The following is a 16,649-nucleotide window of genomic DNA, read 5'->3' as shown; positions in this document are numbered from 1 at the left end:
TGCCACTTGTGGGATAAGGAAGCTCTGAATTGGACTGAATGAAACCGAGAAAGTGCTTACTGAAGGGCTTTTTTGAGTGTGATCTCATATTGCTTTTATCTTTATGGTTAAAAACATGTAGTTTAAGTTTTCATCTGTCTGTCTGTCATTTCAGCTGCCTCTGCTGGTACCAGCCTGTGGGGTAAGAAAGTGCATTTCAATGGCCGTCCATGCATCTGGCAGCTACGGCCAGATGTTGTGGTACCACCCCTTAAGGAGCTGAGTGTATGCACACTCTTGCGCCTCAACATTGGATCACAGTGGACAGGCTTTGTCTACAAAGCACCAGGAGGTAGAAACATAGAGTTGGGACTTGGGGGCACAAGTAAACTGCTGACAGTGTGGCTGTTTGGAGAGGAACAGAGATTTGAAAAGGAACTGAAACTGAATGAATGGTTCTCTGTCTGTCTCACCTGGTCGGGCAAAGCTCAGAGACTGAGGACCTACATTAATGGAATCATTGTGAGTGAGGCCCCTTCGAATCCCATCCTACCCCAACAGCTGGCCCAAAATGGCACGCTCACTTTGGGGGTTTCTCATTACGTAGACGCAAATGGTGAAGTGATCTCAGAGAGTGGGAACAACCTGCTTGGCGAGGTTGGCCTGTTCAGGATGTGGGCCAGGGAATGGAGCGCTGAGGAGCTGGGGAGGCAGAGCTGTGCAGATGGAGACGTGGTGAGCTGGGACATGCAGCAGTGGAAATACAACTGCCTTCCTAAGCCTGACAACAGCCTACACTGTGGTAAATACAGTGTGACGTCTATCTGTTGCATTTCATGGTCATCCGGTTTGAGTTTTCAAGATTTGAAAAATGAATTACTCCCACAGTTTCCTCACCTGTTCATACAACAAGGCAATCTACTGTGGGTGAGAGTTGAATGAGTGTGCTGATAATACACTTTGCTGTTCAGTAACTACAGTTTAAGGTCAAAGTTGTCACTGAGTTCAGTAGCAACAGGTCCAAAAACCTGCTGAAAAGCCTGCATTTGCTTTTTTTTTTTTAGCATGGTCACTCTACAAAATCAAAATGTGGACATTCATAGCTCACTCAACGGATCCTGACAATTGTTTAGTCTCACTGGAGGAAGTCACAAGAAACTGGGTATGAAGAATTAGCTGAATGTGTCACTGGCATTTGGTAACCATTGTCTTTGAACAAAGAGTCAGATTTGCCCTTCAAAAACATTCTAACTTTGTTGTCATCTCTCATCAGCTGGAAAACATTTTCCCTCAAAACATTTCTGTCCATGACATCTCCGTGTCATCTCCAAGGTAATTTAACTTTTGTTTGCAAAACACTCCTCTCAGCTGACAGTGGTAGAGCACAAATTCAGATTTTTTTTTTAAATTTAAAAGTACATGTCTTTTTGACAAAATGTACTTAAAGTATCAAAAGTAAAAGTACTCAGTGCAAAAAAAAAGTATTTTGCCATTATATACTAATTATTTTATTATTACAGTACAAGTAATGTGAAACGCAGTACTTGAGTAAATGTACATAATTATGTATGTGTATTAACAGTGAATGTCATAGGTGGTTGGTGCAGTATGAAGCTAAATGTGCTATGACTGCAATCCTGGATAACACTCCTGTCTGTAATTTCTGTTATCTGTGTTCCCACACAGCCATTCCTGCCATTCGGTTAATAATTCTGCTGCTCTACATGTTGAACAGCCTCAGGTACAGCCCTATTAAGAGTCCTCAGTTTGATTTTCCATGGAAAGAAGCAGCAATATCCTCATATACCAGCTGATTGGAGAACAGATGAAAGACTCTTCTTTTAGATTGAGACAATATTATTTTCCGAGGAAATGAGTGATGTTTGAAAGCACTGAGGTCAAATCAAAGGCAAGGTGGCTGTGAATTATATTAAGAGCAACCAGTTGCAGTTGAGTAAGGAAAATTATACAACCTTTTAATAAAGATATCTGTGTTATCAGGGATCAAGAGCGTCATCAAACTCATCCTGTGACAAGTGGTAAGATGAATTCCTACAAAAACTATATGACTCTTGAAAAGGATCATAATAATTGCAGTGCACATGAGGGCTGCGTGGTATGAGACTTTGATGTCCTTGTGGTTTACCCCCAGTTTCAGCTGTGAAGTCTATGTGAATGTGGATCCTGCTGTTAATGTGGAAGCCGTTCAGGCAACTATTACTGCACTGCTGAGTCTGACCTTCTCTTACAACTTCCTCAACCTGACAGCTGACCCCAATAGCATCAGCATACTTCCTGTGGGTATGTATAGTCTGTACAGCACACGTCAGTCCTCTCGCATACATGTGCAAAATGCACTCACTGTTGTGTTTATTGGATTACTGTGGCAGTCAAAGGTTAACAGAACATACTTTTTTTTCTGTCTTAGAAAAAGATGTATGTTCAATTCCAAAGTGCATTTCCATGCACAATTTTATAATATTTGTTCAGGTTTATAGATACAAAGCAGACTCTGGGTTTGACTGGAAATGTTCACTTGAGGCATGAACATCCACAAATCCATTAACGTGATTAAATTTACCAAGCACTTTCACTGCGATTATTAAGCGGGTGAATTAAATGTTGCAGAGATTTGCAAAGGAAAACAGGGAGTACATTAAAGCCAGAGAGTGCACTTCTGTGTTTCTAAACATACCTAATTCACGACAAGCAATCAGTGGCTATGCATTAAAAGAAAATTTAAATAATTTGATGTCCATGAGACATTGTGTTGTTCTTTATTAAGAATCTTAAGAAAGTTTTATAATTAGTAATTTCATTGGTTTCTTTCAGAGATATTCCCTGTGGTGACAGAACCACCAACAACCGTGAGTACTGGTGTAACTATATCAGGTGAGCATGCAAGAAAGAATAAAACTTGTACATGTATGGGGGTGCTTTACAGCCCTGTGGAGTCAGGAAGACTTTGACAATTAGACGTATCTATAACGATAGTAATGATTCTATTTTCTTAACGGTCTGGAAGACAATCTGTTTGTGCTGTTATTTTTGGGGTGTTTTCTTGTAAATAATGCCATTTGATTCATAGAAACCGGTCCAACTCAGAGTCTGCCAGCTCGCCCTGCTAACATGTCAACAACAGGAGAGCCTTTAGACCTCAACGAAACTGCTGGTCAGTTCACCAAACAACTCAGATTCTCAGATTCAGAGTCATTCTGTTCATGTAGCTTGCTCACTCCTGTTTCTGCTCCAGTTCAGTTCAGTTCAAGTCCTCACTTCCTCACAAAAGGACATTCGTACATCATACAATGATGTAACCTTAATAACCATGACCATATCTCCGGTTTTACAAATGTTCAGTCTCAGAAAGTAATCGTCGCACCATCGTACAAAATCACTGACCACAGGCACATTTCCATTTCTGTTCATTTAAAGATTTTAAATGTGACTGTCCCCGTAATGACTCGTGCAGTTGTTGGTGTGGAGAATAAACAGTAGTGGGAGCAGGACACAACCACGTGGAGGACAAATGCTGCTTAGACAGAACACACTTTTTTTGTTCTATAAAATGTTTTTAATCTGATTCAGAGTTGAACTTTGAATTGTATCAGTTCAGTGACAAACTACACAGGCCATGTGTATTTTCATCCCTGCAGTTGGACCAGATACATTCTTTAGAGTTAATGTGACCTTAAGTATGACTGGCAGCCCACCAAACCCAAAGGATATTATTGAGAAATGGGTAAGAGAGTCGCACTATTGCCCTTGAGAACTGTCTTTACTAAAAAAGTTTTTTACAATGAATTGTTTTCCTCTGCCATAAGGTGAAAGAAGCACTGGAGGTGAATAAGACCATGCGTGTACTGAATCTCATCATTAAGGAGAATGGTGGTAGGTGAGTGGCCTGAGGTTGATTTACTGTTACAACAAGTATCTTGTTTTTAAAATTTGTCATATGAAAGCTCTGTTTGGTTCATATTCATCTATAATATTTCATAGGCGCATGGAGCAAAACAATGGATTAACAGTGAGTATGCCCTTCAGTCTAGTAGCAAGATCAGTGAATAAAAATAAGTATCATTCATTGTACAGTTTTGAATAATTCTAGTAATAATATCTCACCCTACTGCAACAGTTGATATTCACAATTCATCGTCTCTCTGGCTTCTTTTCTTTTAGACTTCCTATAACCAACAAAAACAGTAGGTGACTAAAAATATAAAAGAAAAATTATTCTAAAAGCTACCTGTATTGTCTGTATTGTCAAACGCTGTACAGCTTCATTTGTATTTCATTTAGAATTGATTAATTGAAGCATTATGGTTCAAACCAATGTTGGTTTTACCTCAAACTGTGTGTTTCGTCGACAGATACTACTGTACCTTCCATATTCAGGAATACAACATTAACAGTGTTGCAGAAATTACAACTTTCATTAAAGCTGCACTGACATCAAAGTACGAAAATGGCTCCATTATTATTCAAGCTATGGATGTGGTGATCAAGCACATAGGTAAGATGGATTTCTAACCAAAAGAAAAGCTATGACTAGAAATGAAATAAGAAGTCGCAACATTTTTTTTTTCTTTTTCAGTGCCAGAAAACTGTTTAGAAGAAACTACTTCAACAATCTATGGACAATATATTTGGCCCGAAGCATTTCCACAAGTCAACCAAGAAATGGGATGCAAAAAACCAATCTCAGAGAGAGCTTACAGGCTTTGGTAAGACATTACCAATTTCCTTTTACCCAGTGGATTTAGTATTTGACTAGAGATAATGAAAATTTAATTGCCACATTTCAAAATTATGACCTAAATGTTTCAAAAAGCAGTTTTTATTAGCATAGCTTATCATGCTGTACACAACATGACATTATAAAGAGAGTGTCTTTCATAAAATAATGAAGAATATATTGGTTTATAATTAAGACAAAGTGTGATAATATTCAGGGGTTTATTCATATCAGCCTTTTTTTTGTATGTCGCTCTATTTACTTGGACAGATCCTGTTCGTCTTTATCAGAACAATCTGTTTCCATAGAGACAGCTCGGCAAGGAAAGAAAATTCCCTCAATTACAATGTCCTGTTCCAACCAGTCCTCCCACTCTGCACACAAGCTCTGACCCTCACACACATATGCTCATGCATCCGTGCCAGCCTACAGCCCAGGCAAAAATCAATTTCCTATAAGCGAATTATTAGTGTAATGAAGGGCTTCAATCTTCCTCACATCATCTCTGTCGAATTTGATGCAGCTATCACTGAAGGGGCAATAAATGAGTAATATGAGTAATCAGTTTTATGGTCTCTTAGTGAAACACTGGATTGATGCTTATTAAGACAATCATCCACAGTTGACAGGTGGTTTTTATTTTTTACCACCCTTACCTGGAAACTTGCAATGAGCTTACTACCTGAGGAAACAAGCTAGAGATATAATGATTTGTCTCGAACCCAACCAGCTAGAACCAGACCAGAGAGAATGTTTATTGTCTTCTGCCTCTTTTTGTTTCAGTTCCCTCTGATTTCTCTTCTATTTTCAGTAAGTTAAACATTGAAACTGACATGACCAGCTGGGCTGAGCCTGACATGACAAACTGCAACCAACTTGTGACCATGTCAGACCTCGACAATATCACAGTCACCACTGGTAAGAGGATCAGTAATATACATTCTGGTTAATTGCCATTGCTTATAATACTGTATAAAATGAAATTATTGCAATTTCAATTGTAACACAAAGCATTAATGACATTATTTATTTCTAGGTAACGCAGCTGAGGTTGTGGACATAATTCAGAACCTTGTGGATGTTCAGTTAGGTAACAGCTCTGAGCTCGCTTCCTCTGAACTGAATTCAGTGGTGGATAAACTCAATGAAGTGGTTGATATCAGTGTCATCAAGCCTGCGGTTGGTGCTGACATCGTCACTATTGTTGCTGATATCCTGCTTTCCAAAACTGATGTCACACCAGTGGCTAACATGTAAGTAGAGAGAGAAGTGGGAGTCTGATGAATCTCAGTAAATATGTACAAAAACTTTCAAGCACTGGTATGCAAGATTTTTTCTTGTTAAGTCTTATTTTCTTTTTAATCCATCTGTCATTTGTCCATGGCAAAAGTGTCCTCAACCTGACAGATAAACTGGGGAACAATATGGATTTCCAAGGTGAATCTGTAAGTTTAACAGCTCCCTCGCTGGCGCTTTCCATGATCAACGCAGATGCAAATGGATTCAGTGGCCTCACCTTTGGTGTGTCCTTGGTTTCACCTCTCCTGAATCCAATGGTAAGACATTATGAATGTGATGATATGCCATAATGAGGCCGGCAAATTTTACTAATGAGCTGTTTTTGTGAACTGCAAAGGTGAGATGTCCACAGGTAAAAAGAAATGTCCTTTTGATGTTTTCCTAACTCCAAGACTGGTTCCATCTGACTGCTTAAGGACAATTTGTGTTACATTAATGTCCTTGAACGTTAGGGAAATGCAGGAAACTGTGTTAATAAACAGACATTGTGGCCTCAAGCAGTCATGGCACGTTAAGCTTCAATGAGAAAGAAAAACATGCTAGTCAACAAAAAGCAGCATAAATTTGCAGATTTAGCTTTGAAACAGATTTGAAAATATTTAGATTGACAGAGGGAACAAATGCTATATATTTAAATAGTAAATACCAATTAGCATTGTGGCTCACAAATATTTTCAGTATTATTATTTGTATTTGTTTTCCAGACTTTTGTAACCCAGAGCTTTGTGAGTGAACCACTCCCAGACACAGATGCAGCCATATCTCTGCCCTCTGAACTCCACAACTTTTTCACAATGAATGCAACTCGTGTTCAGTTTCAGTTCTATGGAACACATGACCTTTTTCAGGTACTCTCAGTTAACCCTTCTCTGTTGCCATTTGTTATTTTGTTCTTTTCTCTTTTTAATAATATTTTGAAGGGATAGTTCAACAGTTGGTGAAATACACTAATTTGCATTCTTTCCTGGAGCTGGATGAAAAGATTGATACCACTCTAATATCTGTTAAGCTAAGCTAACCAGTTGCTGGCTGTTCTCTTCATTTTAACTACAAAGATATGAGTGTGGTGTTAGTCTTTCCATTTAACTTTTAAAGAAAGCTAAAAAGTGAATCAGCATTTTCTCAAAATGTCAACTGTTCCTAGAAGAAACAACAACAAAACAAATGTAGTATTAAAATGTTTGTATTTTCTGTTAAAACCTGAACCTTCCCTACTATTTACAGATCAAACAAAGAATAAATTAAAACAAATCTGCTCTTTCTCTGCAGCATATTTTATTGACCATAGAAAAACACTGGTACCACTACTTACTTACTGTGATTTCTGGTCCTGCCACAGTTAATGTGACCACTATTTGATTTTTACCAGGACCCATACACGACCAATGCAACACAGAACAGCTGGAGATTGAACTCCTACGTAGTATCTGCCAGTATCAATAACAGTCATGTCAGCAACCTGATGGATCGAGTGGTGGTGACCTTCAGACATCAAACACCCAAACAGGTGTGAAAAGACTATTATGCTTTTCAGTTCATCAGTAAGAAGACAAATTTTTGCATTTGACTCTAAAAGCATCATCATCATCAATTCTTTGGGTTTTTTTTGTTTGTTTGTTTTGTTTTTCTACAGCCGGAAGACAATGTACAATGTGTGTTTTGGGATTTCCAGAGGAACGGTGGGTTGATCATTTATTAAATATATTCTATATGTTCAAAGTTCGATTTAGATAATTTACTGTAAATCAGCCTTGTAGAACTTTTAGGAATCAGTGAGATCAGTCACTAAAGGTCTCTACACACCTGGGCCTTTAATCAAATACTGTGCATGTTTGTGTGTGTTTACGTGTCAGGTGGTCAGGGTGGTTGGAACAGCAGAGATTGTGAAACCTGGAGTATTTCTTCTTATCAGACCAGCTGTCTCTGCAATCACCTCACACATTTCGCTGTGCTCCTGGTGAGTCACTGGTTTGCTGTTTATAAATGAAACCAGGGAACAAACAACTCCCTCAAGCAGCAACATAATGTGTGCATTCTTCTCAGTGGCTGATTCTGCTTTTCTTTCTCCCTATTATGCAAAATGCTTATGTTAAAGCTACAATGTGGAATTTTTTTCATGTAATTTTATAACTATTTTTCAAATGATGGTCTGTGTTTTCACAGCTATACAGCTGCTTGCCATAGTGTCTATTATGATTCTATCACCAGGGGGCGCTAACATTAGAAATTTGACAGGTACTGGCTTTAAATATACGTTTTTCCCTCTTTGTATATTGTGTGTCAGGATGTGTCCAGAACCCCCATCAGTGAGACTGACAGTCAGATTCTGACAGTGATTTCTTATCTTGGCTGTGGTATATCCTCCATCTTTCTGGGGATCACCCTACTCACCTACCTCGCTTTTGAGTAAGTCATGTGTACTGAAATTAAATTTAGTGACTTATCACATCAACACATCATCAAACACATCATAAAAGAGGCTGGAGGAAAAAAACGAAACATGTAGAAATTTTACATTAGCTGTAATTCTCTTTCGTGGAAGCTTGTGTTATTTTCATTTATCTTCCTGTCTGCGAGTCTTTCTCCACATTTTTCTTGCATACACTTTAGGAAGCTGCGTCGGGACTACCCATCCAAGATCCTCATCAACCTGTCTATCGCCCTGCTGGGGCTGAGCATGCTCTTCCTTCTTGACTCCTGGCTCTCATCCTTCTCCAACTACGGTCTGTGCATCGCCACTGCTGCAACGCTGCACTACTTCCTGTTGGCTTCTTTCACCTGGATGGGCCTGGAGGCCGTGCACATGTACCTCGCACTGGTCAAGGTCTTCAACATATATGTTCCTGCTTACATCCTCAAGTTCTGCGCTGTAGGATGGGGTAAGACTGAACTGAAGTACTCCTTGCTGAAGAAGCAAATGCCCAGGGGTCCATTTGCTTTGATTGGCTGATTAGGTTCAGGACTGGATTTTTATTGGTTGGAGTCAAGCAGACTAATTTCCAATAATACAACAATAAGTATCCTCATTTATCATTGCAAACTTTTACTCTTCATATTGTATGCTTACCTGTGAGTCAGGGTTTTGGTGTGTGTTTTCACAGGCATTCCTCTGGTCATAGTCAGCCTGGTGCTAGCTATAGATAAAGATGCCTATGGCAACGCTGTGGCTGAAGAGGCTGCCGTCATGCTTCAATCCACAGACTCATTGTAAGTACATCACTGGGCTATAGATGAAATCAATGAGCATATCTATTTTGGGGACGTCACATCTAAATTCTGTGATAAACACTGTGAAATGAGATCTTACGGGCACCAGATAAAATGTGCAGAATAAAAAAGGAAAATTTCACAAAACAGCAACAAACAGACAATAAATCCATGACGGCATTCTTTATAAATCCCAGTGTAAATTACATGACCAGCTGTCTTCCTCTCTCCAGCTGCTGGCTGCAGAATGACGTCTTCTTCTACGTGACGGTGGTGGCATTTATTCTTATGATCCTGTTGTGCAACATTTCCGTGTTCATCGTGGTTCTGATCCAGATCAAACGCATGAGGGCCAATAAGCCCTCAGCAAACAGTGGCGGCACTATGCATGACTTGAGGGCAGTGGCCAGTCTCACCGTCCTATTAGGCCTGACATGGTCGATGGGCTTTTTTTCCTTTGGGCCAGGCAGAGTGGTCCTGATGTACCTGTTTTCCATCTTCAACACTTTGCAGGGTAAATATGACCTGTTGGTACTATGCCTATATCATGATGTAGTATTAAAAAAAAAAGAGGACTGTGTGTACTAACGTTGCTCTTGTGTCCCAGGGTTCTTTGTGTTTTTGTTCCACTGCTTGATGAAAGAAAATGTGAGGAAAGAGTGGAGAATCCACTTGTGCTGTGGACGTTTCAGACTCAGTGATTACTCAGGTACCTATTGTAAAGCAAAGAAATGTTTGTGGACATACAGTGCTGCAGTATAATGGTCAGACGGCGGTGGAACGTATTTCAACAGTGTATTATCCATTGTTTTCTCCTTTCCTTGCCTCCTGTGTTCAGACTGGAGCCGCTCTGTAACAGCGGGTGGCCGCTGCAAAAAGAACAATCTTGTTAACTCTGACTCAGTCGCTTCTGACAGCACTTCCACCATCAGGAAGGTCTCAGGCTCCTCTACAAGATGAGAACCGAATACCACCACCAGGGGGCATGAGCAGCCTCTGCATGTGCCATTCGATGCAGCTCTCATTTTCAAGGTCCATTGTGCAGTGAGGTTGGAGGATGAACTGCTCCATCTCTGTTATGGACTGCTCTTATTGTATAACTGAATGGCTAATACTTGGGAAAAATATATATACATAAATGTATTTTTGTGTAAGTATAAATAGTAAAGTAATTAGTAAATGTGATGTTACAGTGGAAGTTAAAAGAGCTTTCTGTTTAAATTGGATGGAAAGGGAAGCATCTGAAAGCGATGGTATTTTTGTAATTTTTAGGACATTAAACCATCTTTCTGTACAGTGATTCTCAATTTTCTTTATTTTTTTTTAAGACCTTAGGATTTCTTCTGTTCTCTGTGATTAGACTGAATGTTTGTTTATTTTCAATGATAAAAAGCCACCTGGTTGTGTTATCACTACAGTAAGCAAGTCAAGGAACTTAGAAACAGTCCACAAGTCAACCATGGAAACCAGGAACAGCTGAAGAGATCATTTGTTCTTCATTTATGTTGTTTTTTATGTCTGTGACTGGGGCAAGTGTAATTAGTAAAAATCTGCACTATGTAACATGTTCATGTTATATTGTATAACAGCTAGAGATGTTTTACTTTTAACGTTTTTTTAATCCAATATGAACACTGACACTTGCTCCCTTCAGAGCTGCTGTTAAAGTGTTTGACAGTGTGACAGAGGAATGTTTTAATAGGATGTCATTCAGGTTCTAGAGGAACTTGCTGGATGGCATTCTGTTCATAGTTGTCTGCGTCCATAAAGCACCACACGCCCTCCCAGTGTAACACATCAAGTAAGTTTGCAGGATCTAAGAGCAAAATGTTTTGTCTGTAGCGCAGAGGAAGAGAGGAAACACAACTGATGTTGCTTCTCTCGAATCTAAGCGATTACTCTGATGTTAAAGCTGAAACCAGGTGACATATTTTCCAGCAATTCTGGCAGCTGCTCATCTTTAATTTGATCAATCAGTCAATGCAAGGACACACTCCCTGGTCATCTTTGGTCAATCATCAGGTCAGGTAAGGGTTACTTAAGTTATTTAAAGTACAACTATGTATGAAAAAATGATGCAATAATTCTTTGTTCGTAAGTCAGGTTAGGATTTCACTTTCATTATGTACAATGGGGTTTTTTTTGCTATTAGTACTCTATGACTATATGTTCACTCCTTCATAAACAGATTTCAATTACAGAGGTTGAGGTAATGGTTTTCCCTCCAAAAAAAAAAAAAAAACATTCAAAATGCAAATCAGCCCCTCATTCAAATGCACTGTGCAAACCCTAATAGACATAATATTTATTTTTGGATGTTTAAACATCTAACTAGATTTTTCACAGATTACAAAGAACATTCATGCAAATGTTGACGTCTCTAACTCTAACTCACTTGTCACTGTGGAGGTTCTCGTACATAGTATAGGATAAGACAATTTCTGAGCCATAAAATTTACCAAAGTGAAACTCTTACTGTTTCTGTAAAATGTTTTGACACTTTATGGGAAACTGATCAGTCTGTTCAAAGACAGTCAGCAGTGCATGACAAGAATCATCCAGGGCAAGTTAATTTTAAAACACTTTTGATAAACGGATAAGGAGGCAATCTGCCCCAGCCAAGAAGAGTTTAGTGTGTCTGAAATGATCTTGTTTGTCTCCCCTTTCAGTCACAACTGACCCATGGAGGACAGCACAGAAAATCCCAGAGCTGTGAAGGTGGAGCAGCATTCTCAGTGTGTCATCCTGACTTACTTCCAGGGGGACATCAACAGCATGGTGGATGCTCACTTCACCCGAGCTCTTGGTAAAGTCTGCAAGGCCAAGGCTCCAGCAGCAAAGACAAAGAAAATCCGTAAGCCTGTTAAATTGGGTAAGTGCATAGAATCGAAAGTGTACAACCTACCTGACCACGAACAAGACAATCAATCCCATTCATCCTCACTGCATGGCTTCTTTCTTTCTCCCCTTGCAGAAGACACCAGCCCTTGTCAGGGCAGCGCTGTTAACTCTTACACAGAGTCACAGGCCCCTCCTGTAGCGGGACGTCTCCTGACCTACAGTCCTGCAGACGACACACCAGGCTCTTGGCACTCGCTCACTGGCAGCGCAGGCGAGGGCCCGGGTTTACCATCCATTGCATACTCCTTGTCCCCAGAAGGGTTGAGCCTCACTGGACGGCAATACGCCACATCTCTGCTCAATCTGCTGCACAGTGACAGGGGTGAGATGGGACCAAGTGTTGCCTCCAGCTCCAAGGCAGAACTGCTTCCAAGCTGGACGGTGCCTCAAGGGTTTAGAGAGTCTGTGGACCCTGCTGTAGGGTTTGAACCTGGTAAGCCTGCAGCAAGAGTGCAGCATCTTTAAGAAAAGATTAAAAAAATTCCAACCAATGAAATTAAAATATCTGACCCTCAGACAGCAAAACTGATAACACTTTAGAATAAGGTCCACAGAATCCTGAGTAGTTTGTTCTGATTCTGAGTTAATCAGTTGTTGAAGTAGACAGTGATCAGTTTAAAGATACACAGGAGCTAATTGATTAACGATAGATGGCCTATCATACCTTGAGTTCTTTAGGAATTACTTGTCAGGAATTTGTTAACTGCCAGTAAGTGTCTGACTTCTATTCTTATTTCTTGGTAACCACTCAGGAATTTGTGCATCTTGTTCTGAGAAATGCTACTGTCTGAAAAAGATGGTGTTTTCATTACAGCTTAATTTTGCTCAGTATGCTTGCTTACAAGTTTGTTCATGTACGACCAATAGAGCTGCTTAGAAATCACTGACGTTTTGTCTCCTCTCTGTCAGATCGGCGTCTGGACAAGAAGGACTTGTACTGGTATTGAAGAGAGTTACTGGGGCAGCAGAAACAGAGAACGGCTTCAGCTACACAACATAAGTTATAGCAGCTGGCCCACTGTTTATGCGGGTAGCTGCCTCTGAGTGTCATCTTAGAACTGGAAGAGAAGAAAAAGCAGCGCTTCCATTCTCTGCCTCATTTCTCAGCAAAATGACCTCAGCACCTCAGCATGTACTAACTGGAACAACCTTCTGAAAGGGAACAGTCTCTGACAAACCTGTTCTTCAACTCTGACATTCCTCTTGTAGATCTCCGAGCACTGTAAATGTTTTTGCTCAGTTTGTAGTGGAGTTGGACGAAGGGCATTTTCTTGTGCCTTTACCAGGCACTTCTCTCAGTGGGCCTTCACCAGTAAATGGACCAGTATTACAATATTACATTGTGAGCCTCTTGAGTGTACAAATATTGTTGCTTTCTAAAGTTCACCTGAATGAGTTCTAGTTTTTATGGCAATATTTTTACATATCACCAAAAACAGAAAAAAAAAGGAAAGAATAGTGATGTAATGTTAATGTATTATTTTCTGTAAGCTCCAGTTTAAGGTAATCTTTGAAAAGTGTTGTGTACTGTACAAAAATGAAACCATATACAAACTTAAATAAATATCTGAGCAAATAAGTCACAATTTTAAGATGTGAAATGCCTTGCAAAAACCATGTTCTCAGTGGCGTTGTAAAGTCTTCAGTTTCAGACAGCAAACAACACAATATGATATCAAAGTGAACAATAGTGACACCTGATGGCAAGATTGAGACCACAATCTCAGTGATAATAAAAGACGTGATCAGAAATGGAAAGTACATTTACGTAAGTGCTGAGTATTGTTTTGACATTGCAAATTTCACTTGCAAATTTCCCCAAGTGGGATTAATAAAGTTCATCTTATCTTATATTTCAGAGGGAAATATCGCACATTTTACTTGACTACATTTATTTGACTATGCTATGTTTACTAGTTATGTTTTAGATTTAGGATTAGGATTTTGCTTCTAAAACATGTCATCAGTTGCATTAATATGCATTACTAGTAAGCAATCAAAATAACTTCACTTCGTCCAACTACAACATTGAAGTAGCATTTACATGTTGATGTAGCAATAAACATATAATAATAATATAATAACAGGGGCTATTCTGTGTGATAAGTAATTTTACACAACTTTACGTAACTTTACATACATTTTGTTTATAGTACAATCATACATTCAGAGTTGTAAAATTGTGAACTCAGGACTTTTACAATTTTTTTTAATGTTTTATTGCAACTTTGACTTAAGTAAAATGATTTGAACACTTCTTCTACCACTGCATATGATTTAACTTTACCTTTACATGTTGATACTGTGGAAATCCAAGGTGTTCAATACTGAATAAATACATAAATGATATGTTATGAAATCAATCTCATGTCTCATGAATAAATACATATACTCCACTCACAACACTTACCAGATGCTTTGGTCTGCAGACAGCCAAACACATACTTTAACAGACTCTGCTCTGTTTGTCTTGATTGACAGACAAAAACTTGCTAAAAAAAATGGCATTGGCAAATGAAAAGTCTTGGGAAAAGGACCTTTCATAATGTCCATCTCACACTATATAAATGTGTTTTTATGTTTCTTCCTTGGTACACTTATTTCATGTCTAATAGATCTATTCAGTATTGAGCACTCTGAATCTCTTTAATTGGCAGTCACGTTTCTCACACTCCCAACCCAGGTACAGGTGTAAATGTGTTCTTCTTTGGTATTTAAATAGACATCTGCTGCTGTGTGGACTCTGAGGAGTGAACTTGCTACTACAGTTGAGTGCAGTTCAAATAGTGAATCAGCAGAAAGTGTCAGGGTGAGATGAGTTTCAAATGAGTCCTTATAGAAGCTGTTTTTTGAGGACACGCGCTGTACATCATCAACACCATCACAAATGTTCCCAGCTCCATTCACCTGTTTGCTCATGAGTCATGCTGTCATTATTGGGACATGTTCACACCTTGCGTTTGGTTCTGTCAATAAAAGTTTTACCTGAGGCTTTTTGGGGAAGTTTATTAAAGTTCTACACCTGGATGACACTTTTTGAAAGGTGTTAATAATTGGAAGTAGACAAGATAGTTGAAGTTTATTCTGACTTCAGACAAGAGGAAGGTAGTAATGAAAACAGGTCATGATCCAGCAAACTGTAGTTTAGTAGAATGCTGGTCATTTTTACATAATTATATCTCGTAAACATAGTTAGTTTGGTTAGACTAATGGTCTACAGCCATGCTACAGTTACAGCTTTGTGATGCTGTGGTTAGGCAGAGCAGTGCTTTGAGCTAAATGCTATAATTAGCACACTAACATGCTCACAGTGACAATGTTAGCATGCTGATGTTTAGCAGGTATAATGTTCGCTTAGTTTAGCATGTTAGCGTGCTAAAATGCATTGATAAGCAGTAAACTAGGTCCATCAGTGCAAATTCATGTACTTGAAAAGAGATTTAAATGCTTCCTAGAGTGAGTTCGCCACACTGACTAAAAATTAAAAACAAGGGTCAATAAAATGCTTTGTTTTCACCCTGGATCCCTGCTGATGATCCCAGTCTCATTTCTGATTCCAATGACACTAGGATTATCCAAGTGTAACACAGTGTAAGTCAATGAGTTTGATATGTTTAGCGTCAGCCCACCAACTGGTTCTTTTTAATTGTCAATCAGGGTACATGATGAGAATATCCACATCTAACCACAGACACTGTTCATGGCTACAGATGGAGGAGTCTCTGTCTCCACATGATGGGGGTGGATTATCGATGGTGCTGTGCTAATATTAGTTTCTTCCCATCTGGTACTGCATAAACCACATATGGGTTACCAAATGGCCCTGCTGGGTAGCATTCCTGAGGGATCATGGACCCCAGGCCAGGTGCAGGCATTGGTGGAACAGGAGACCTTTCATGTGTCTGTACCCAGGGGCCAAACACCTCATAATCAGGCTAAAAAATTGGGATAATGCCAGATATTGGACATAGATCTTCATCGACTGAGATCGAAAATACCCAAAACACATTTGTTTGCAAGAATTATGCACAAAAGCATATGTGCATGATACTCAGTGACATTAATATTTCCCACTGTCTCAGGAGGGAATAGAAGTGACTTTAATTATATAGCGCCATAATGCCTGTCCTTTCAAACAGGGATGCCTGATAACCACCATAACCTTTTCTCACAATTATGAAATCTTGTAATTATGAGATCATAATTATGAGATACAGGCTCCAGTTTTGTTTTCTTTTGTGAATGCAATGCATAGTGTCAGTTTGAGGTAACTCAGCCAGATTTAAGTTACATTTCTTGCGATAATAAAACTATTCACTAAAATGTTTTACAGCCTTTAAATATCTTTATTATTCAGAAACTATCTGCCACATAAATACACATGATAGTACAAACTGCCCCAGGGTTACTTAATGTCACTATTCATATGGTAATTTGTCATTTGAAGATGGTATTTAACTCAATGTGGTCATTGAGACACTGCAATTAACGGACATAATTAACATGAAGCAGGATTTGCTTTCCGGCT

The 16,649-nt window shown here is 39.1% G+C and overlaps 2 protein-coding genes across 2 annotated transcripts; both read left to right on the top strand.

Moving 5' to 3' along the window:
* Positions 1-723: 723 nt before the first annotated feature.
* On the top strand, positions 724-10,524 carry adgrg4a (adhesion G protein-coupled receptor G4a). Its single transcript, XM_041048335.1, has 27 exons — positions 724-781; positions 1,044-1,141; positions 1,253-1,311; positions 1,666-1,720; positions 1,981-2,018; positions 2,132-2,280; positions 2,812-2,871; positions 3,068-3,151; positions 3,636-3,721; positions 3,804-3,874; positions 3,979-4,006; positions 4,159-4,181; positions 4,350-4,492; positions 4,574-4,703; positions 5,526-5,632; positions 5,751-5,967; positions 6,105-6,270; positions 6,718-6,861; positions 7,383-7,520; positions 7,647-7,692; positions 7,867-7,970; positions 8,298-8,419; positions 8,624-8,892; positions 9,115-9,220; positions 9,454-9,734; positions 9,828-9,929; positions 10,059-10,524. Exons 1-27 carry the CDS (start codon positions 727-729, stop codon positions 10,178-10,180), a joined length of 3,003 nt encoding a protein of 1,000 aa, XP_040904269.1. The 5' UTR covers positions 724-726; the 3' UTR covers positions 10,181-10,524.
* Positions 10,525-11,006: 482 nt separating this feature from the next.
* On the top strand, positions 11,007-13,700 carry vgll1 (vestigial like family member 1). The gene is made up of 4 exons (XM_041047384.1): positions 11,007-11,247; positions 11,890-12,092; positions 12,195-12,554; positions 13,031-13,700. Exons 2-4 carry the CDS (start codon positions 11,903-11,905, stop codon positions 13,066-13,068), a joined length of 588 nt encoding a protein of 195 aa, XP_040903318.1. The 5' UTR covers positions 11,007-11,247; positions 11,890-11,902; the 3' UTR covers positions 13,069-13,700.
* The last annotated feature ends 2,949 nt before the right edge of the window (positions 13,701-16,649 follow it).

The sequence above is a fragment of the Toxotes jaculatrix genome, chromosome 10 (genome assembly GCF_017976425.1).
Source record: "Toxotes jaculatrix isolate fToxJac2 chromosome 10, fToxJac2.pri, whole genome shotgun sequence".
NCBI lineage: Eukaryota > Metazoa > Chordata > Actinopteri > Toxotidae > Toxotes > Toxotes jaculatrix.
The sequence above is the reverse complement of the archived record's forward strand: the minus strand, read 5'-3'. Positions and strand labels throughout refer to the sequence as shown.